At 40.7% G+C, this 22,103-nt stretch overlaps 1 protein-coding gene and 1 long non-coding RNA gene across 4 annotated transcripts in view; one reads left to right on the forward strand and one right to left on the reverse strand.

The window, feature by feature from the left end:
- Positions 1 to 1,827: 1,827 nt before the first annotated feature.
- On the reverse strand, positions 1,828 to 20,126 carry LOC146174993 (uncharacterized). Of its 3 annotated transcripts, none has more exons than XR_014702063.1 (3): positions 19,687 to 20,126; positions 16,947 to 17,014; positions 1,828 to 2,632 (listed from the first exon to the last, which is right to left on the reverse strand). It is a non-coding gene; the product is annotated as an uncharacterized LOC146174993 (long non-coding RNA). The 3 variants fall into 3 exon arrangements; XR_014702061.1 differs by lacking the exon at positions 1,828 to 2,632 and adding an exon at positions 4,739 to 7,605; XR_014702062.1 differs by lacking the exon at positions 1,828 to 2,632 and adding an exon at positions 11,194 to 11,565.
- LOC146174994 (rab-like protein 2A) overlaps positions 10,385 to 22,103 on the forward strand; it is a 38,479-nt gene continuing 26,760 nt past the window's right edge. The window contains exons 1-5 of the mRNA XM_084584274.1: positions 10,385 to 10,753; positions 12,720 to 12,749; positions 12,984 to 13,063; positions 18,950 to 19,029; positions 19,657 to 19,768. Of these exons, the coding sequence (XP_084440400.1) occupies positions 10,611 to 10,753; positions 12,720 to 12,749; positions 12,984 to 13,063; positions 18,950 to 19,029; positions 19,657 to 19,768 (445 nt within the window). The 5' untranslated portion in view covers positions 10,385 to 10,610. The remainder of the gene's footprint in view (positions 10,754 to 12,719; positions 12,750 to 12,983; positions 13,064 to 18,949; positions 19,030 to 19,656; positions 19,769 to 22,103) is intronic.

The raw sequence follows: 22,103 nt of genomic DNA on the forward strand, positions 1-22,103 counted from the left end.
TATGCATTGACCATACAACATTGGCATGTACATTCGAGAATACATTACTAGGCCCAAAGAAGCCATTCCATTGCATATCGAAGCTACCTAATTGGGTACTGTATGCATGGTGCAGTATAAAAAATGCTTATATATCGGATATAACAAAGCCAGCTGGATGGTAGACTATTAGACGTCTCGCTCTCTGCTGTAGCAGCTGCTAGGAGAATAGTGCACTTTACTTGGCTTCAGTGCCCAGAATGACTGCTGAATGACAAAACTCTTAGTGACAATAAAATAACTGCAATCATAACAAATGCATTGCTGGGGCTATGTCTGAATAAAGGTTATTTTACACTAATAAAACGTGCAACACTGTCAAGAAGAATGCTAAACAGCTTGAAGACAGTAGAGGAAGCTGAACTATAAGCATCCAATAAATGACTACGCCATAAATGTGTGATATACACATTTTGCACAGCTACTTTTGTCATTGGCATTTATTATCTGTCTTTTCAGCAAATAACCAAAACAATTCGTCTTCTGTTCAAACTGATATTTTAATAGAAAAGGCTTGTACATATTTCACACAATATTGAAAGAGAATGCGTAATGTGTGTAAAATGAACATATTTTGAAACACTAAATATGGATATAAAGGCACTTGAAAGCTAGTTGTCATAGTGCGATCGCAGAAATTGACCCGATTTCCAGCTCGTTTGCGGCATCACATCCATGATACGCTTGCCTTTCCTGCCGACAGAGTGGACACCGTCTAGCACGAACAGAAACTATGACACCGTCAGAGAGGCCTTGCAACAATGTGCGACCAACACCATCACTCTTACCGCTGCGCGAAATGTAACATACTAGACATCCCTGCTCAGGCCTATCTTTATTGCCTCTAAACTAAGGTTTGGTAGAAAAAACTCGTTCTCGTCTCGGTGAGAGTAAAAAAAAAAAGAAACAAGAAAAAAAAGGTCTTTTTTTCTCTCGAACAAACCAAAACAGAGCGTAAACGTCGGTTTCTGTACCTCACACAGAACAACATCAGCAACTGAACATGAACGGAATGGAGCAGCAGCAGCATCAATCGCAATATGAAGAACCGAGTCCAATGTGCCTGAAGTCAACTGGTTGTGAAGCACAGCAGCGAGTCACTGTGGCTTGCACGACAAGTCAGTGGTGGAGGGTCGTGCGTCAGATCTCGTTTCCCGCACTGCAGTCGCGAGCTCTTGCATAGCGGCTGCCACCTACTTTATTGATACTGTCAGCTTCCATCTATCGACAGAAGTAATAGTATAGCCTTCATTTTCCTCTTGTATTTTCCAAAGAAACAACACTAGATCACATAACTACCGCTCGTCTCTCTTGTCATCGCTGGTAAGCACTGATGGAAAACATTCTTCAGCAGAGGACAAGCAACTCTTCAGCAAGCTACTTTCGTAACAAACACTTTCACCAAGCTATGCACTGCAGGTTCGTAGCCTTTACTGCTTTCAGTCAGATTTTTCCGGCTACTAACATCATCCGCAGAGGACCTCGATTTTAAACTACGCGTAAAAAGCAGCAACTAGACGGGAAAATCAGCTGTTTCTTTGCAGGCCGCCATGTTCACGCCTCGCTGCCGTCAGCTGACCCTCGCGGCGAAAATCGTTACTTAAGAGCACATTTAATTGTAATACTGAAAATGCTTCTACTTTTAGTTGCCGTATTATAGCTTCGAACAATGTTTCTTAGGTAAATAGAACATTTATACTTTTATTCGCTGCGTTTTCACGAAAAATGTTTGCACACGGCCCCTTTATCGTGCAAATGAAAGTTTCCGGGGTGGGGCTTTGCTATTAAGCACCCTAGCCTGCTTGTAATTGGCTAAAGCCGTGATGTCGTCACACTTCACATGTCTGAGCCTCGTCATGTTGACGTCACGCTCTCAAACATGAGAGCGGTTTTGAGAGCGGTGCGTAATCCGGCCCCTGGTTTCAATAAAATGTAGTTGTGAGTAGCGCCTGTGTCTCGTCTTCTTTCTTGTAGTCTGCATGTCTCGGCGCAATTTTTTCCCAGTTCTTTGATACTAGTTCCAAACTTAGTACAACTATAGTACAAACTATAGTTCAAAGCTATAGTAAAACACCGAAGATACACCCCCATTACGAATTGTCATCATCATGAATGACGTCACCAAGACCCTTTTAACTTCTACTCAATTTCTCGCAGTATTCAAGTGTCTTACGCACATCATGGCGTGGGGGGTATTTGTTTAGAAGATATCATATACCTGTAAATATTTAGTCATTTTTATAGGGGTTAACGTGTCTGCTTCATTCCTGAAATTCGTGACGTTGATAACATGAAGACCTGGTGGACAAATCAGATAACGTTTATTGTGGTCTTTTTTACGCGTTAGACATACCCAGTGAAATTTTGGTGCATGTCAATTTTCCTTTCACTTAAAATAACAGCTTGGTGTTGCATAGTACCTAGAAATGAGGCGCAACGTACTCAAATATGTGGATGAAACACAACACAGATGCACGATAGCAACTGTAATATGAAACAAAGGACGCACTTCCTCTTCAACGCTCAGTCACAACTTCCTCTTCTACTCCAAAGAACATAACACTAGCTTACCTCTTCTTTCCCAAATAGATACCTAGCCAATAAAAAAATGTTATCAGCACAATCATCCCAGTCAATCACTCGCATCGTTCAAGCATGACAACAGCCACAACTTGTGCCACATAGACACACTCTTCCACTTCAACGCTCAGCCACAACTTCCTCTTCTACTCCAATGTACATTACACTCGCACACATATTCTTTCCGAAGCAGATACCTAGCCGACAATAAATGTTAGCAGGATCATCCCAGTCAATCACTCACATCGTTCAAGCATGACAGCCACAACTTCCACCACATAGATACAAACTAGAAAAACCACCACACATTTCCAGCTGCCACGTATAACGTTTATGTTGACTTCTAGAACATGTAAACAACGTGTCAATTTCTTGAAATTTTAACGGCCAACCACATCAAGGTAACCCTCCCTTAAAACAGTGGAAACCTTGGTCAAACTGACCAGCAGCAGACTGATTTTGATTTTTATTCAGACAAAGTGTCGGATACCAAGGGCAAAAAGCAGATGAACTCTGCCTGACGGGGCCCAAGCACCCGACACTATGCTCACAACAAGCAGCAGAAGCAAGAACATCATACGTTCTCATTACACAGAGAACTCATACTTATGCAAAAAAAAAATAAAAAAGGATGAAGTTCTCACTTTTGCTGTGCCATAATTAAACATTGAATATTTACAAAGAATGTTTAGATTAAGAAATATTAGAAATTTCACACAGTTTGCACAACATCAAGGACAAGGAATGTTTGCATGAAACAACCCTTTAATCACCTTCTTTTTGAAGGCTATTCTGAGAAGCACTTTTCTGAAAAATTTCCATAGCCAATGTAGGTTTGTTAACAACGTTGGGAATTAAAAACGAAAGCATTTCTGTTCCGTATTTAGTCCGAACAAGCGGTACTGTGTAACTGATGTGCCTTAATATATAAGGCGCATTACTACTAGTGTATAATTGAACATATTCAGTTGGATTAAGTTTCAAATCTGTAAAGACATAGCAAAGCAATTTAAACTCAAATACTTTGTTCACCTTTAGGACGGAATACTCTGAGAAGTACAAACCTGTATGATCATTGTACACAGAATTTTCGACATATCGTATCGCATTTTTCTGCAACACTATTAGCCTCGAGAAATTAGTTTTTGTTATAGACCCCCATACCAGTAAACAATAATGATGTGAATAAATTAAGGTATAATGTAATTGCCACTTCAACCATTTCGGAACAAGGTCTCCAATATAATACAGTACACAGAGTGACCTTGATATGTTGGCATGAATCCTATTAATCTGCAGACTCCAACTCAAACGTTTTTCAATAATGACACCTAAACCTTTGTAGGAAGAAACACATTCAATTGCACTGTTTTCAAATGTAAGCTTAATTTTGGAGTCATCAGGCTTGTTACGTGCCCTAATCACAATAACCTTTTGTTTTATTAATATTTATTTCTAGCTTGTTCATATTCATCTATAAAGATAATTCATGTAACCATACATTTGCGTCGACCTGAATATTACTAAGATGGAAGCCAGAAAAAAATACATTGGTATCATCTGCATATAAAATATAGCTAGAGTTCTTCGGATGGCAATTTTAACATTTATACAAACAATAAAAAATATCTGAACCAAAATAGGCCTTTGCGGAACACCATATAATAACTGTTTAGTTTGTGACTGATGACTATTTAAACATGTATGCTGCACACGACGAGAAAGATAACTACGGATCAGATTTAAGGCAACTCCTCAAATACCATAGAGTGGTAAGTGTTAAAATAAAATATTATGTTTAATAGAATCAAATGCCTTTCTGAAATCTAAAAAAATTTCAACTGTGAATGTTTCATCATCCACATCATAAAATATTTTTTCCTTTATACTAAGCAGCGCCCTTGCTGTTCATTACATACCACGATGGCTTTCTTCTTATACAGGCACAAAATCTTTCTTAAATACCTAAGTCACCTTCTCTGCATATAGGCCAATCTTCCGAAATATCTTCAGTAAGATATCAAGTCCGTCCAAAAAGCACCTCTAGTGAACAAAAATCCCTCGCATCAGCTCAGGAGCATTCCTAAAAAAAAAAAAAAAAAAAAAAATATTTTCTGCGTAAAGGCAGTGAGGCTTCCCTAACCCAAGTGCCATCTTCCTTTAATATCCAAAACCACCCTAAAACTTTCCGGGCAACCTTGTCTCGACTCTTACCTAAATCCTGAGCCTACACAGCAGTGGCTCACACTTGCACTTTTGACAACGAAGGAGTAAATCTGACCCCTCCGAGTCTGGCCTGTTGTGTGCAAAAGTGTATATAGGTCAGACTGGGAGGTGTACTAATGATAGAATTTTTCTAGTTTTAAGTTTTTAATAGTTTGTGTTGATGTGGTGGAAGGTGGGGCTGTCATGCTTGGACGATGTGAGTGATGGACTGGGGTGATTTTGCTAATAACATTTATTGTTGGCTATGTATCTGCTTGAGAAAGGAGAGGTGTGCGATTGTGATGTACATGGGAGTATTAGAGGAAGTTTTGGCTGAGTGTTGAAGACGAAGTGCGTGTTGAGTTTCATATTACAGTTGGTATGCGCGCATGTGTTGTTTTCTATCGCCGTGTTTGTGTACGTTGCGCCGCAGTTTTAGATACTTTCTTTTCACTCGTACACGCCCTTGTATGCGTTTGGTCTTCTTCATAAAAATAAGTCCCAAAGCGACTCAAGTTATGAGTGAAGCTCTAATGGTGGCCTCCGAAAATTTCTACCTCTTTAACTGTGCACTGATATCGCACAGGCCACAGGCGCCTTGCTTTCGCCTCCATGGATAAGCGGTCGCCGCGGTCGGGATTCGATCCCACATTTTTCGTTACAGCAGTCGTACTCAATAACCACTAGAAACCGCGTTGATGTCGGGCGTGAGCGTGTGTGCCTATGCGGATGCGTATATGCGTGCGTGTGCGTGCCTGCGTGTGTATATTTACATGTGTGCATGCACACGTTGGTGTGTGCACGTGCGAGCATAAGTACGTGTTTTTTTACATGTGTGAGAGAGAGAGAGAAAGTGGGCGTTCGAGTGAGCGCGCACGCGTACTTGCGGCTAAGTTAATTCCACGGTGAAGCATCCGTTCTTAATTTTTTTTGGTCTTCCACAAGACAGAAGGAGCTAAGTACTTCCTATGCGCTAATATGGATAGATAACATGACTTCGTTTTCTTACACAAAAGCACAGAGCCTATTAGGCACTTTTCAATCCTTGTGGGTGGTCCTGTGGCTGAATCAACGCAGTACCTATTCATGAGCAGTAATTACTATCAAGCAATTGTAATATTCATTTTACTGATCTCACCACGGGATGCTGCAAATCGTCCACAGTCATATTCATTGCGTGTTAATACAGCAAGTTATGTACGAGAAGACTCACGTGTGTGTCAGGCTCAACCATAGCTTTGGCACGATCAATGTGTCTCGGACATGTGGGGTATTAATGAGCGGAAGGAAAAAACACTGCATCAAGTGTTCAGCTCTACAAGGGTGGATAGTACAGAGCTGGAATTCCGAGCTGTGCTTGAAGCATTAACATGTGATTGTTGCAATTGTAAAGTCACTTGTGTATGCACCCAATCTGTTGCTTGCTATTTCTACATCTCCTTTTTGCTGGCACGCACAATATTTGCAGCTTCAGTGCAAGCACTCGGTGGCATGGTCAGATCACCATTGATGCTTCCTGCGGACAGGTTGTTTCTGACGCCACGATAAACCTAGGATATTGTGCGTCATACGTCACCAAAACCACCCAATTTTTTTTATATTTAAGCATATGAACATGCACCATATCTACTATCGTTCCTTCTGTCTCGCTTGCCTATAGCTCGTCATCTCTGACGACCCCGATAGCAAGGGCATAGACACATGATAACGCAAGGAACAATGTTTTATTTTTTTCTGGGCTGCAGTGATGCCAGGAGGTTAAAACTCGATGCCATCGCACACATGCTGGATCACGCTTCGGTCCCTTTCGTCAATCACTTTTCAATGCTCAATCAACCAGTCTACTATTCTATTCCGTTAATCCGCTGATTCGTGTAGCCTCCGAGGGCCAACAGTGAACAATACAAAATAGCAGAAAGTTGTAAAATCGTTGCGTTGCATTTGCACTGCCAAAGTTAGGTACAGATTGTGATAATAATTTTAACTTCATTTGCAAAATTTCCTTCTGTACGAAGAATAAAATAAGCCATATTCGAGGCTCGGCTGGCAGCGGCCTAACACTTTCGTGTTGCCAAATTATTGCTGCTCTAAAGTTATTATATAAAAACTAAGTTTCAGGTCATATAATGACGCTTCCACGTGAAGAGCTGACTCATGGTTACAAGAAGGACGAGAATCAACCTGCTCAATCTGCAGCTTCAGGTATATGACACAGGCTCAAGCCGCTAGACATTGCCCATGTGGCATTGTAATGGATAGGAGTACCGCGTGCATTTGGCCTTCTTATCTAGTGTCGCATGCTGTGGGCTGACGCTACGTTCCTGGGCACACTAACTCAGCCATTACTCTTTTGCGCGGAATAAAAGATGCATTTTTTTTGCAACTGGTATAACGGAAGATTTTTGTTTTCCGGTCACATATTAATATATTGCAAACATCGCTAGAAGAAGCTTGTTGAGGACCTTGGAGCTCGGTTTTATTACAAGGCGCGGACATTATAATGTGCCTTATGCAGCTTAATAAGTAAACATTTTATTAACAAAAATATTTAATGAGCGCGTTTTCAAGAGGAAACATTTTATTCTAGAATCAGAGGTTACCTGCATCGAATATATTCCGCATTTTATATATTTTTATTTTTTTATTCTGCAATGTAGTTCGCAATATCTATCTTCAAAATTAGCCATCTGGATGCTCGCTGAGTCGGCATTCACGCATTGCACATTAATGAAATGAACTCCGTGCGCATTTTATTCTCACCAAAATGCCAACTACTTCGTTCTGAAATAAAAACTATATCTGTATTGAATGCATAAAGTAGTACAATCGACGTTATTGTATACTCTCAAAATGCATGAAAGCCAAATTAACAAGCTTTCAGATGTGTGCTTTTTGCATAGGAATATTTCATGCTGTTATACCTATTAAGAATAGTTAAAAAGAGTCCCATCTTTAAAACTGATAACATTACATTTCGCCATATAGTATACCCCCTGCTCAAAGAAAAGAAAGAAGTATGTCATTATATTATTATAGAGAAAAAAAACGCCGAATATATTTCTTTTCTAACGCACATATCGTTAGTCTTACTGTACAAGTCATCTGCATAACACTTCCGAGGCGTTTCTCAAAGCTCTAAATTTATTGTAAAAATAAAGATATCACCCCGCAATTCGTGTTACGGGGCATTACCATTTACATTCGCTATTATCTCTCGGTGCCGCTACCAAGGCGCGGATCTGCCGTTGTATTTTCTTCCGCAGTGCGTGATGGATACGTTCAAAATCACTTGCTTTATGCTCAGCCTTATTTTTAAAGTTCGCCGTTAGGATGCAGTAGTTTGCGCTGTATAAACTGTGATATTCACCATAATGTCGCCACCATATACAATTTAACCATTCTAAAAGTGGTGGCGTTTACTATAGATATCCTTGTCGAGGTAACAAACGCGCAGAACTAAGCGGATTTGGCTAACTTCAATGTTAGGCAAGGAGACACAATCTCCGCAGTACTATTCACAGCTTGCTTAGAGGAAGTATTCAGAGAATTGGAATGGGAGCAGTTAGGGATAAGGGTAGATGGAGAATACCTCAGTAATCTGCGATTTGCTGATGACATTGCCTTGCTAAGCAACTCGGGGGATCAACTGCAAATAATGATTGATGACCTAGACAGGAAAAGTAGAAAGGTAGGCTTGAAAATCAATATGCAGAAGACTAAGGTAATGTTCAACAGCCTCGGGAAGGAACAGGAGTTTACATTAGGTAGCGAAATACTGGAAGTAGTAGGCGAATATGTCTACTTAGGACAGGTAGTAACCGCAGATCCGGACCACGCAAAGGAAATAACAAGAAGAATACGATTGGGATGGAGCGCATTTGGCAAGCACTCGCAGATTATGACTAGCAGCTTACCGGTATCGCTCAAGAGGAAAGTATACAACAGTTGCATCTTGCCTGCACTCACCTATGGGGCTGAAACGTGGAGGCTAACCAAGAGTTCTACTTAAGTTGAGGACAACCCAGAGGGATATGGAACGAAAAATGGTAGGGGTAACATTAAGAGATAGAAAGCGTGCAGAGTGGGTCAGAGAAATAGCTCAAGTTACCGACATTCTAGTGGAAATTAAGAAGAAGAAATGGGCATGGACAGGACATGTAATGCGAAGAGGGAATAACCGATGGTCGCTTAGTTTAACACACTTGATTCCAAGAGAAGGAAAGCGTAGCAGGGGGTGGCAGATAGTTAGGTGGGCGGATGAGGTTAAGACGTTTGCGGGGGTCAAGTGGATACAGCTAGCACAGAACCGGGTTAAGCGGAGAAATATGGGAGAGGCATTCGCCCTGCAGTGGGTACAGTCAGGCTGACGATGATAATGATGAATGCTTTAAATCACCCGGTATCCGACTCCCATTCCCTCATGTAATGTCTCATCAGAGACCTTTGAGGAATAAATAAAAATCGCAACATGGTACATTACCGCTAATAAATTGCGATAGTTATATGCATCTCATATTCTTGCTTAAATAAAAGAAAACTACAGAAGTTGCGTTTGTAAAATAATATTAGCGATCGATTCGATATTATATAATGCGTGGGCGAGCAGCAATTTCAAGTAAGTGCGCAGTCAACTAAGCGCGCAGCAAATATTTTGAATTCTCACTGATAAGAGAAATCATTATTTTAAACAGCTTCAATAACAGATTGTTTTAAAGTAAGCGCTGCTACTCTGATCATCCCTCTTGCAGTCGTGAGGTTTGATCTCATGGCGACTATTTGCATTTCCTGAAAGGGTGGAGGATATGTTTTTTCAAGTTTCTGTGTGACTGAAATTGAAATGCCCACCCCCTGCAATTACTCAGTGAGGTAATCCTACATATCTAAAATAAAGAAAAATTAGAACAAGTAACCTCAAAGAGAAAGAATTAGACATTATTGTACAATATGTAAACGGGGCATCGGTAAACCATTTGCGCAGCGTCAAAATTCGTCAAAGCGAATGTTATCAACAAAGCTACATTCTTCATCGCATACTTTCCATGCATACTTCAACAAAAAAATGAAGCGTAATTAAAATCGCATGAAAATGCATTGCATTATTTAATGGAATATGCGTTGGTTCCAGAAGGACTGACTTTCCTCGCTGTAATTCCACTGCATAATGTTTTTATCCCGTAAAATGCATATTCCCGCTCATAAAATGATTAAAAAGTTTCCTAAATTGAATAGAGTGAGCAAAAGACTGCTGATCTCTTCTTAATTGACATCCTTGTTTCGTTGTCTCTCAAGTGCTTCCAGAACACGCTAAAGAAAGTTGACATACCTAAAATTTGACCATAGTTCGAATATTCTCACGGACACTTCCTTCACAGAAGCATGAAAAAAAAGAACTCATATTGAATCATATTGGTTCTATAAATTACACAGGCGCCATACGTCTCAATATTATTTTCTGCTGCTAATTAACGAGCATATGACTACCTGACCTGGGTCTACACCGCTATGTCGAGAAGAGGGGAAGAAAAGTTCCCTTCGCTTCCGCAAGGTGTCACCAATGGACCCAACAGCAGCAACACTCAATGGACGTTGCCATAGCGCCAGTCGATGGCGGGCCACCCCGCGATACGCATCAGTGCATGCTGCGCAGCCGCCTTAATATTTTCGCGTTTGGCGTCTATATAGCCGACCGTTCGGCGTTATTTCGTGTCCATCATTGATTGTTTGCGGGGCGCAGCCGGACTGCGTCGCCGTGGTCGTCGTGGCAGTTTGCGTGCCAATCTCGTAAAATGGCCGGCGGTGCAATGCACGCGGTAGGTGCGGATGACGGTGTGAGCCACGGCGCCCCGGACAGCTGCGCTGGGGATGACACAGAAGGGCTTTTAAAGCTGAAAGTAATCTGCCTCGGTGACAGCGCTGTCGGAAAATCCAAGTGAGTCATCATTTCTCTGAAATTGCTTTCTTTCTAATATTTACGATATCCTTTTCTTAATCATGCTTTCTCTAATTAGGTGTTCAGCTTCGCGAATACTAAGCATATAATATTAATTTAAACGATCACTACAAATGCACCCCGAAGTCAACTAATATGACATGCTTTGGCTAAACGTATCCGAAACGAGAAATACTTATAACAAAATTCCCCGCATATGTTTTAATTCAACATAATCTACTTAATTCGCCTACTTTAGTCGAACAAATCCATAATTAGGTAGTTTTATTGAAGCAATAGCTGATGTAAAACACTTTTATCTCCGTGTTCTCGAAAATAAATATTTATCTTTCGCAGTTAATTCTGGTGATAAAAAGTTAACCGATTTTTCAATTTTGTTTATATATTTTTGAGGTACATAGACCTTTGCGATGCTCGGGATCTTAAACATGCCTTTAACAATTGGTCAGGGGCCGGCAGCATGTTGTTTGCCATGAAGATAAGCGTCATAGTAATTTCCTATAAGCTCTGCTTATCAAGTGGATAAGCTTTATCATATGACACAAGTTTTACTTGTATAAAAAAATTCCTTGCGTGAACTCTAACTTTGGAACTATTTTAATAACAAGAAGTTCAGTGTTTTTTTATTTCAACCAAATCCTTAGTGTTACACCCAAACATGTCGCCATGAGTCGACGGGGTTTGCTTACAATGCTATTCTATTATTATTGCATTGGTACCACCAGTCGGAATATAGAACTTTCTTTTTCTCCTGAAATGTTTGAGCAGCATGTAGCTAGTAGCCAATCTAACTGAAAAGAAAAAATGCTACGAAAGTGAGCGCCGGTTTATTAAGCGCAATTGCAAACGTAATTTTAACTATCCTTAATTTTTAACTTCATACATATGTTCACGGACACACATGAGTGGGTCATTTTTTTTTTTACTTCTGAGAAGTTCTCACGCAAGCTATATTTTTGGCAATGTCGTAAATAAATGCATCATATGAATTACACTTGAAGAGAAAGGGTAAAATCTGCCAATATGCGTAATCTCTCGGCGTATCCCTGCCTTCCGATAAACGCTGCACAATCAGTAGATTTTCCGAATGATTGCCGATCGAACGCTTCCGTTCTTTTCTCGACCTCCAGACGAGGGCCAGACAGGACTCGCTTAGGTCAGTCGCCGGATGTTTCACTTCATCTGTAGCTCTCTCTGATGCACCATTAGCCTCTTCAAGGACGCCGGAAATAGAGCCGTTGACCGATTGATCTAGGGTCACCTCTTTTTTCCGCCACGATGTCCAAGAATGGTGCTTTGTCAGCATGTCACTTGCTTTAACGACATAGCCTCATTATTACGTCTTTTTGGCTGATTGTATGTTAATATCAAGCAAAAAACTCTGCTGTGTTAAAGGCGACGCGCACAAAAACAATCTCCAAACCTTTCATACGAATAGTTAAGTATTAATTTATCAAATATATAATGAACTAAAATGGTGTCAATTGCTGAGGAAGTAGCTTATAAAGGTTGTCCAAGCAAGCAAATGTATTACGCTGGAGTTTTAGATAAAATTCACAGGACAAACAGCTATGTTATTGTAGTGTGATGGGAACCAAATGGGCCAGTAAAAAACTTCTGAGAGCTGGCAATTTTTAAACGCTGGGGAAATAGTAACTGTAGGTACAAATGCACAAGAAATTGCTGTGCGAGTGGTCTATATGCTCCTCTTCAGACATTTCAAGCTCAATGAACACAGTAGTACAATAATCGCTCCTATGTCAAAAAGTATTTATATAATGTACTTATTTTTATGTTTCACGCACATTTGGCAGCAATTAAGACACTGTCCTAATTAAAACAAAGTGGACTATAGGTTTAAAAGTTTAATATTGAATGCAATCATATGTTCTATAATTTCGTGCAAACATTTACAGACGTTGTTGGTTTTCCATTTTTTTTTCAGACTTGTGGAAAGGTTTCTGCTTGACGCCTAGTATCCTTTGACTGCATTTAGAGGAATATATCTGCTTTGGATATTCAGTGCATCGAAACACGCTATGATAATGTGAAACTTCTTGAACCTTTGCCACCACCTACCCCTAGAAAATGCAATACTTTTTATGTGACGTGTTGTATGCGTATGCAGGCAAAAGAAATAGAGCATTTAAACAACCTGCTAGCTTGTGAATACTCCTTAACTGCGGCATGCCTGTGCTCGTGCGCTCAGCAAGGCTCATCAAGTATCGACGTACGCTCTTACGCTTTACCGCCACAAGACGAAAGTCGAAGGCGAGCCCGTTGTGGTGGGTGAGTATATTCACGAAATTAAGAAGTTCATCCTGAGCTTTCCTACTTAATGCTCGTCTTTTGTTAAAAGCAAACTCTTGTACAGCAGTAAAGCAATATTTCTGTGGCAAACCACATCTATAATGCTGCTCGGGTGTTGCTTGAAAAAAAAAAAGCGATTCTTTCGAACAAACAAGACTAAGAAGGGAGCGCTCAATTTCCGCCTCGAATGTTACAACGCGACAGCTTCAAGATCTCACATCCGCTGCTCCCCTTACGGATACGCGTTCGTGTGCAAGCACTTTGCTCATTGTCTATTGTTTGTTTTTCTTTTGTTTTTTTTTCCCTTTCACCATACTCATAAAATTGAGCATTGCAGTCGTAGGTGCAAGGAGCTGCAGATATGAAACCCAGCATGCACAAGCCGTGAGAATCTGATTGCGTAGCCTTTGAGTAGCATATCTGTCTCAGAATTGTAATGGCCTGGATCGTTCGATTAACCTTACCGTCCAATTTGAATTGAAGAGGCTATTTTGGAGCCTCCTGCAGATCGTCTACATCACGTGCTCGCGGGGCGTCTCGCAACCCTATGCCCGATCAGTCGCTGGACATTTCAGCTGCCTCTACCACTTGCAACAGCCACGGTCATGATTGTTTGCTAGCAGTACTGACAGCACCAACGCCGGATTTTTTGCAGCACGGGGCCTTCATCTATATTTCGTTCGTAATAAAAACTGTTTAGACGTTCATCAATTTAAGGGGGCAGACAGATTGTAAATTCAATCGGAAATATTGAATACAAAGTAGAGCAAGTGAATGTGAATGCAACAGACATTTAAAAGCGGCTGATCACTGTCAGCATCAAGCTATTGGAATTCGAATCTTTCAGTCAAGATCTCGTTTATCTAAGGTTAGCTGCTCAACAGCTGGCCAATGAAAAGCATCCCTTAAAGGCCCGATTGAACGACTAACGACCTTGAGCAAAGGTCCTGCAGAGGTAATCTTCTGTTTTGGTACACCTGATGAAGGCATTTAATGATAGGCACAGTGAAAATAAATCATTAGGAATTTGATACTGAGGGGTATGTTGATGCATATTCCTAGCACTGGTATTGCCCGGCCGCATCGAATCGGTTTTGCGACTCATACCTCAACCCGACAAATGATTTTTAAATTTTCAAACTACAAAAAAAAAACGCTTTAAGCGTCGAATTAAATCTAAACACTAAACCGTTTTTATGTCTGAAGATTTTAGCCCGCTCCAAAGATATGCGAGAAACAACTGTGGAATTCGCAAAACAAACAGCACGTAGCACAAGTTTTAACCTGAAGTACACAATTATTCTTCAACAAAAACTGGTATGCCTACTGCCCTGAAAGCGAGAGAATTTGTGAAAACGCAGCATTACGCATAGTACTGTTTCACGTGCTGATGCCAACGCCGTCAGTACGAGATATACTCGTCTTTCTAGCTAGCTTAGGGAACGTGGGCAGTCGGCTTGTGATGCTTTAAAGCATTTCCCCGATATATACAGTGTTATTCACAGTCGCGTTAACGTTCCTTTGCTTCCTCTGCTACTTGTGCTGCTGACGTTATATTTTCATCTAAAACTGCCTTTATAATGGTGTATGCAAATGCAAAATTTTTGCTATACAAAACATTATAAATGCAATTGCGATACTCCATAATGCGAAATTTCATCGTAGCTATTTAAACGTTTTTTCGATATACCGAGGCAAAGAATTTGACAGATGTTCTATGTATGTGCAGTCAAAGCCAATGTATTTTTCTTACGTGCCGAAGAGAATTTCTTTGATCAAGAGAAAAAAAAAAGCCAACGAGGGAGCGGCGCAGGCTTCGTAGCTCCTCCTTGCATCTTCTTCACATAAATTCGATTTGGGTTCTAACTACCTCGTGAAAATTTTTGACGAGTTAAACAGAATTTCCTTGAATAAGAGAAAGAAGACCCACGGGAGAGCGGCGCAGATTTCGTGCCTTTTAGTTTTTTTAATTTGACTGATAAGTCTCTCGTAGCCCGTTACTCTATCGCCCCGGATTACACCGACAATGGGACCAAAGGCGACGGGCCTCCTGAATTTGTATCTTCATATCAATTTTTTCCACTGCCACCAACCGCCAAACGGGTGCAGAAGAGATGCGCTCTAAAACGATATCCATATTTCCCAATACTTCCCTGTGATCGGGAAGGCGCACGTGGTGACGATGTTTTAATTGCTGCCTTGGACTATTTATATAGTGTTCACATTGATATTCGCGCTGCGCTGGAGATTCCGAGTGTGCACGTTACAACTGACTACAAAATGTTCCGTATTGCTTATGCTAACGTTCGTCTTTTACATCTTGTGGTTTGTACAGTGTGAAACTTATAACACGATAACTGCTGTGTGAGCTAAAATTTCGAATACTTCTGTTTATTTCTTAGGTTATCTTTTTTCTGATATTATCTGGTATTGTATTTTGTGAGCCTTGGCGAACAATACGTCTGAATCAACGTTTTTTAATACATTGGCTCAAACTTTTGTTTAGCTAAGGTAGCCTTCGACCACTTCGTCAATCTCCAATATATTTTTCTAATTAACCAAAGGTATCCATATGGTTACTGATGTCCTTGTTTAGCGGGTGTTCATGAGCGTTTGTTTTTAGATATGTTGAACATCCTTCCTCTGAGATAATCATGCTAAGTGCAATTATGTACCAATCAACAAATCACTTGACTTCCTTAACTTCGTAAGAAACTTTGACAAAATGCCGTTGAATAGTATTTGGCGTCCTCTATGAAATAAATATCCCGGACTGGTAGACTTGTGCATCCATAGAGATATCTCTCATGGTACAACTGCCCATTAAATGTCTCGCAAACAAGATAACAACAGTGTCGTACAAGGTAAATCCTTCTAGAAATCCTGAGGATTGGTCAGTGCTAAATTATTTCTAAAGGTTTTCAAATGATGCTACTTAAATGTAACGCTGCCGACACGTCTAACGAACAAACTAAAAAATTGGGAGCAGCATTGATAAACGAAACCAGCCGCATTTATCCCTCGTTGACTGTCAATGAAACTTCGTTCAAGCTCTGTGCTGACGTCCTTAACAAAGCACTCAGCGTGCCTTCTTCAAGAACCACAGTTTAGTGTAACGTTATTTTCTACAATGGATGCCATAAGGTTTGGTTATGACCGAATAGTCACCAAAGTTAACAACGTCAAGATATCCTCATTTGTGGGCGTGACAAGGCTACGCAAAAGTCGTAAAGCATATCAAGGGGTATGGATAATATTCTAATTAAAGACATTTGAGCAGTCGCTTAAAAACGAAGACTTGCCTGTGGAAACTGGCGAAATGCATTCTAGTGCACAAGTTTTCTCTCAGGTATAATTGCCGTATAAATATATCGCTCATTATCATTTCCTAGCATTACCTCTAAAATTATGGGGTATATGTTATCTCTTACTAGTTAGCAAGCTCTCCTGAGTCATTGTCGTTTTTCACGCCTTCACAGCAAGTGATCTGAGAACCTAGTTTCTCGTGAGGCAGTTACTGAAGTATATTAATGAAAATTTTACTTTCTTGATCAAGTCTCAGACGCCAACGCCATTTGTTACATTTCTGCAGAGCATTAGACAAAGAGTTTCATAGTCTGCTTCTGATAGGCTTCCGCGTATGTTCTTACCACGATTCAGTCTTTAACTAATAACCGCGGTTCGTGTATGCTGAAGGCCTTGCATCTCCTTCGTTGCCGATGACGTCTATGATACCAGAGAGCTCGTGGCTCGGTTCCCTAAGGACTTGTTTAGCGGTACATAAAGGACGTGGACAGGGAAGAAAATTCACAGGACGTCATTTATGTAGCGCTGAATAATTTGTTAAGAGACCATTGCTCACCATCTAGCCCGACAACGAGTTTTGTTCTGTGCTGGGTCCTTTTTCATTCCTTTTTTTACATTAAAAACCTGCACAAGAAAATAAAATACTCAGTTGAACTTTTTGCTGACTATTGCGTAGCATAGGGCAAAATTAAAAACGTTTATGAGGAACTTTCTACAAATAGATATTAATTGTGTTACTTTCTGCTGCGCCAAATAGAAAATAAACTTTTAACACATAACAATCAAAAATACCGCGCTTTTCACATAGTGCGTCTCGTCACCAGCTTCGTACACCGTCAGCACTTCTTGATTAACACCGGTCACCTCGTACAAGAAAATTTGGGAGAAACTCAAACTTCTCCTTTAGATTGCTTGCGATGGTTCTTTTAATACCGCCTATTCATTTCGACATGTTTCTCTCTATGATTTAACTGTTCATCAGCCTTCAGTCGTAAAGCAAAGGACACTAGACGTAGCTTTTTTACTGCTTGCACGCCATCTCTGAGGCAGAAGCAGACTATGATTGAGGGTTTCTCCTGTGGGCGCCGCATGCTGGCGCTGATTTTCGCGCCACCACAACAGAAAACAAAACGCCGACGCTGCCTTTTCGGCTAATATGGGCACTTATGCTACCGTGTAATAGCTTGGTGTACATCTCATATATCAGATAGATCCTGGAATGAACACATATGCTGCCTTACCGGGAAGCTAACCGCTGGCTAGGCTACCTCAAGTGTAACTTTTATACTTAACCCACTTCACTCAAACTTCATCTTTATCGATCGCTGGTTCACACAAAGCTTGAGTACGCTGCGTCGGTGTGGTGCCCATAGAAGAAGTCGCATATATTCTCCCTGGAAGCACTTCAGGACTATGCACCTGGTTCTATTCACAATTATCAAGTGTCACAACAAGGATACACGCAGTGTCATTAATCACGCTTTCATAGAGCTTAATATTATCACGTCTTTTTCTTTTTAAAGATCTACAACACCATTCCCGATTTCAAGAACGCATTCCTCATTCCGCCCGCCTGGATCTCTGTGCTCATCATGCAGACAAATTAATCGTTGCGCTTTCTCGCGCTACTTCTACCCTAAATTCATTTTCAGTCTAGTTATATTTTCCGGAGTGGAATCGCTTACCAAGCGATTCAATACGCACCGAAAATTGGAATATTTTAAGAAAACGTTCAACGCTTGCTCTTTACGCCCGTGAATTCCTTTTTTTTTCTGTATTAGTGCTACATGTTCGCTCTCGTATTGTTATTTTGGTTTGCTGCTTTGTTTTTATTTCAGTATTTTTACGAAGCAGATATGAAATGGCGGTTATTTCTCGTTTTTTAGCACATTCAGCCGTATACATTGCTACATTTTATTGCTGTATTCCCACATCATATGTTTTTGTTTATTCTGATGTTTTGTTCACTCCTCTCAATATCAATATTGCCCAGTAGGCTATGGGGTATTGATAATAAATAAATAAATTCGTGCCTCGCAACAACCACTTCAGTTGGAAATAATTACCAGGTGTCAGAACGTTGCGTTGTTTGAAAAGATACGTAACCTAAATACAGTCATCGCAACACAGTTTCCTTTTTGAGCAGTTAATTCATACTAAACATTGTAATGGTGAGGTGTTTGAGACAGACATCCGAGGGCGCTAGTACAGCGAGTAAATAGGAGAAGTTAGAACCTCTTCAGCTCTGTTGCGCAGCCTTAGCCTTCATATTCCACAAAACCGCCATCGTGGAACTGAACTGTAGTTTCATGTAGTCTGATCTTGATGCAAGTTTCAGTGCACGGATGCGGGTGTTACTAAAAATATATTTTTGTGCTATTAGACTTTGCACAGCGCTACAATTTAATCAAATTGAAGCTCTTCTCGCGTTGTGTTTGATTACAGCTTGCTTTGGTTACAAGTTACTGTTGCTTGTGTTCAGATCAGAGTAGAAGAGTATGTGAGAAGATTGTGAGGTGTTTTCTACTGACACTGCAATTTTAACATGTGTCCTTGTAGACTTCTGGGACACAGCAGGACAAGAACGGTTCAAGACTCTTCACCCTTCCTACTACCACCAGGCGGACGCCTGTATTTTGGTGAGATCGCTTTTTATCTTCATCTCCTTTGTCGTCTAATTATTATGTTTACTGTGCAAACTACAAACGTTGAAACTAGCCCAGCTCACCAGAGGAGGGGCTGGGGTAAAATGAAATCGTTTGATAAAATTCCTTCGCTATCAGAATGATCGAAATGAGATGGTCGGAATATTTACTCACAAAGTACTTTGAAATATTACGTGAGGTTGAAAATTTCACTCGTCTTGTTAATATGTCTATGCTGTTTGTATACGATGAATTCAAAAGCAGGATACTGATTCTGGAGTCAATGCCGAAAAAAAGCACCTCCTTTCGTAGACATAACGTTACTTCGGGAAAAAATGGCCCACTTGTCGATGTTTGTAGCACTTAATAGCTCTAAGTTACAAGGTATATTTCTTCTCTAGCTCGTTAATTATTTTAGGAGTGATCAATCATGGAATGTGAATCAGCAGTCAACTATGTTTGTAGTGCGCATTTAGCATTATTGTCAACAATGTACCTTCGCTATTATCTGCAGTCTCGAGATAACTGATGCTTGTTTTTCTTGTATCAGTTTCCTTTGAAATAGAAATGTGTTTCACAGTCTACGGGGAATTTTTATATACTTTTTGATGACTTTGTTAGGTGTTCGACGTAACGAGGAAGATTACCTACAAAAATCTTCCGAACTGGCACAAGGAGCTCCGAGAGCACCGGCCTGGAATCCCTTGCTTCTGCGTGGCAAACAAAATAGACGGTGAGCTACTGTTCATAAGTGCTTGGTTACAGTGTCAACACAGCGACATCAATGAGGCACGCACCAAATGCCATTTGCGTTGTAACGAGAGGGGTTCTATCGCTATCAAGCGACAAGCAGGACGCGAGAGTGTTTCATGACTAACAATTGTGGCATTTCAGGGGTGCTCACGTCGTTGGTGCTCAGCCCCCTTCTACCGAGGCATGAGGAGAAAGGATTTTTAAGGGCGTATTAAGAAAACTAGAACTTTGAATTTGGCATGTCCTTAATTTCAAGGAAAAGTTGCACAAAGTATCTTTTCTCTCCACTCATTCCCTACCGGCAACGTTTGCTGCGCTATGTCACATGAGATATTCATTCAGGCCACTATGACACACAAATGGAGGTACATATATAGTCGATTTCAATCCATTTCGTAAACTACACTAGCAGCTGTATGCCAAATGGTGAGCGAAATGGTATCACACAATGGGAAATGCTGCGCGAAGGACCTCTACGTCCCAGATTTGATAAGAAAGTGGGGAAATCGTGCGCCACTGGCAGTTCCTTTAGTGATGCCGCAGAAAGAGATGGCACCCTGAGGCCCTGTGGCGAGAAAACCTCTTCACATGGGCATTTGCTGTGCATGCCGGGATCCCTCTCGTCGCTTCTGCGGCGTTACGTGGGGTCTTGTGATTTCACGTTTGTACGTATTGTCGAGTGTTTGCGACTCTAGCGCCAGAGGTATTGTCGCGTAATAGGAGTAGTAAGGCTTTCAAAAACCACGCGGTACTTAAGTTCACTGTTATTACTGTTTCTACACCCTCCACACCCTAAACACTGTCCATGATCCGCAGATGCTAAATCGAACGAAGCATCTATATATCGAATGCGGTACAAAACTGGTGCACTCTCCCGGACACCCATATCGCACAGGGAGATTTTGAAGCAAAAAGCAGGAAATGCGTTCTCGACAGAACTTTCAGTCTGTCTGAGAAAGGAATGCCATATTTACATATATCAGATAATAATTTTTTTTCAATTTTCAAGCAACGCTTTTGTGCACTTGCAGTGCATACTGTTGTTAGGTCATCGGATATTAAAGAAATTACGGCAAGGTAGCTCACGTTCCTGGCTCTGAACTCGGTAGTCTGTCCAGAATGTTCATCAAAATAAAACGAGACGCTCTTACGCCGCAAAAAGACACTCGTCTGTTTTCTGTGATGGCTTTTCTTAGCAGTGGTCTAATCTTACGTGAAATAAGTTTTGACATAATTTCATGAAAATGCACACAATTCTTGAAGAGCTTTGCTGAACCGAGTATAGCCATCAGGTTTTTTCTTCACTGCAATTCTGTCCGTTCTGAAATAAAGGATGTTTTTCAACAAATATTAGGAGCCGCCGTATCCGGGCTAGGCACACTTTCAGATGCTCCTATCTTGATGTGAGAGGAGTAAAGAAACCTTGCGTTTCCTCAACTCACATTGCCAGTTCACTGCATCACGCAGGGGTCCAGGTCCCCTGTGTTTGCTGAAATATTATTATTTAGGTGCTGCACAAGCATCTTCACTCGCTGGTTTTGCTCCGAATGGCATTTCTAAACATCAAACTGCAAGTTAGTTTGAATGGTTTCTGCACAATCTGATAATAGCAAGCACCACAAGTCTAACTCTATTTTAGATATTCTACAGTGTTATATATTTTTTTTCAGGCACTATTTCCACTTGTCCAAAAAAGTGTGGGCTGGAGAACATTGTCAAATTACCGCGTTGCTTTTCATGTTTTTGTTTCAAAATTCTTGTAAACCTCGAAGTACATATTTTGCGAACCTTGTAAGGAGTGTTCAAATCGTTTAAATATTTGCTTGCGTAGATTCCTGCTCTCTTTTGCCAATCATCTGGAGCTATTTACAATAGCTGTCCCTAATGTCGGTATAAAAAAGAACTAAATTAGAAGAATAATGATAGCGTGCTCTAGTGACAGTTCGCGAAACGGAAGTAAGAGGAAAAATGAAAAATGAAAAGAGGGTGCCAGATAAAGCATGACTTGATGTTTGTCGGGTGCGCAGAAGGAGTTGCGTATGAAGTGCCTTTTACATGCGAGAAGACCTACATAGGTTAAACGGGAAGGTGCTTAAATACTCGCTTACGTGACCACAACACTTCATTGAAGGGCGTCCCATCCTCAAATCTTGCTCTGCATTACAGGAACTGTCCGCTTAACAACCAACTGCGTTATTTCTAAAAATTCATGTGTTCCCCTTTTTAATGAAACAAAAGTTCTGTACAAACACAAAGATAAACTAACAAGGGAAATCAGTGAAGCCTTTCATATTCATAAAAATCATGACTCCTGT

The sequence above is a fragment of the Amblyomma maculatum genome, chromosome 11 (assembly GCF_055883805.1).
Source record: "Amblyomma maculatum isolate TAMU_Amacu chromosome 11, ASM5588380v1, whole genome shotgun sequence".
Taxonomy (NCBI): domain Eukaryota; kingdom Metazoa; phylum Arthropoda; class Arachnida; order Ixodida; family Ixodidae; genus Amblyomma; species Amblyomma maculatum.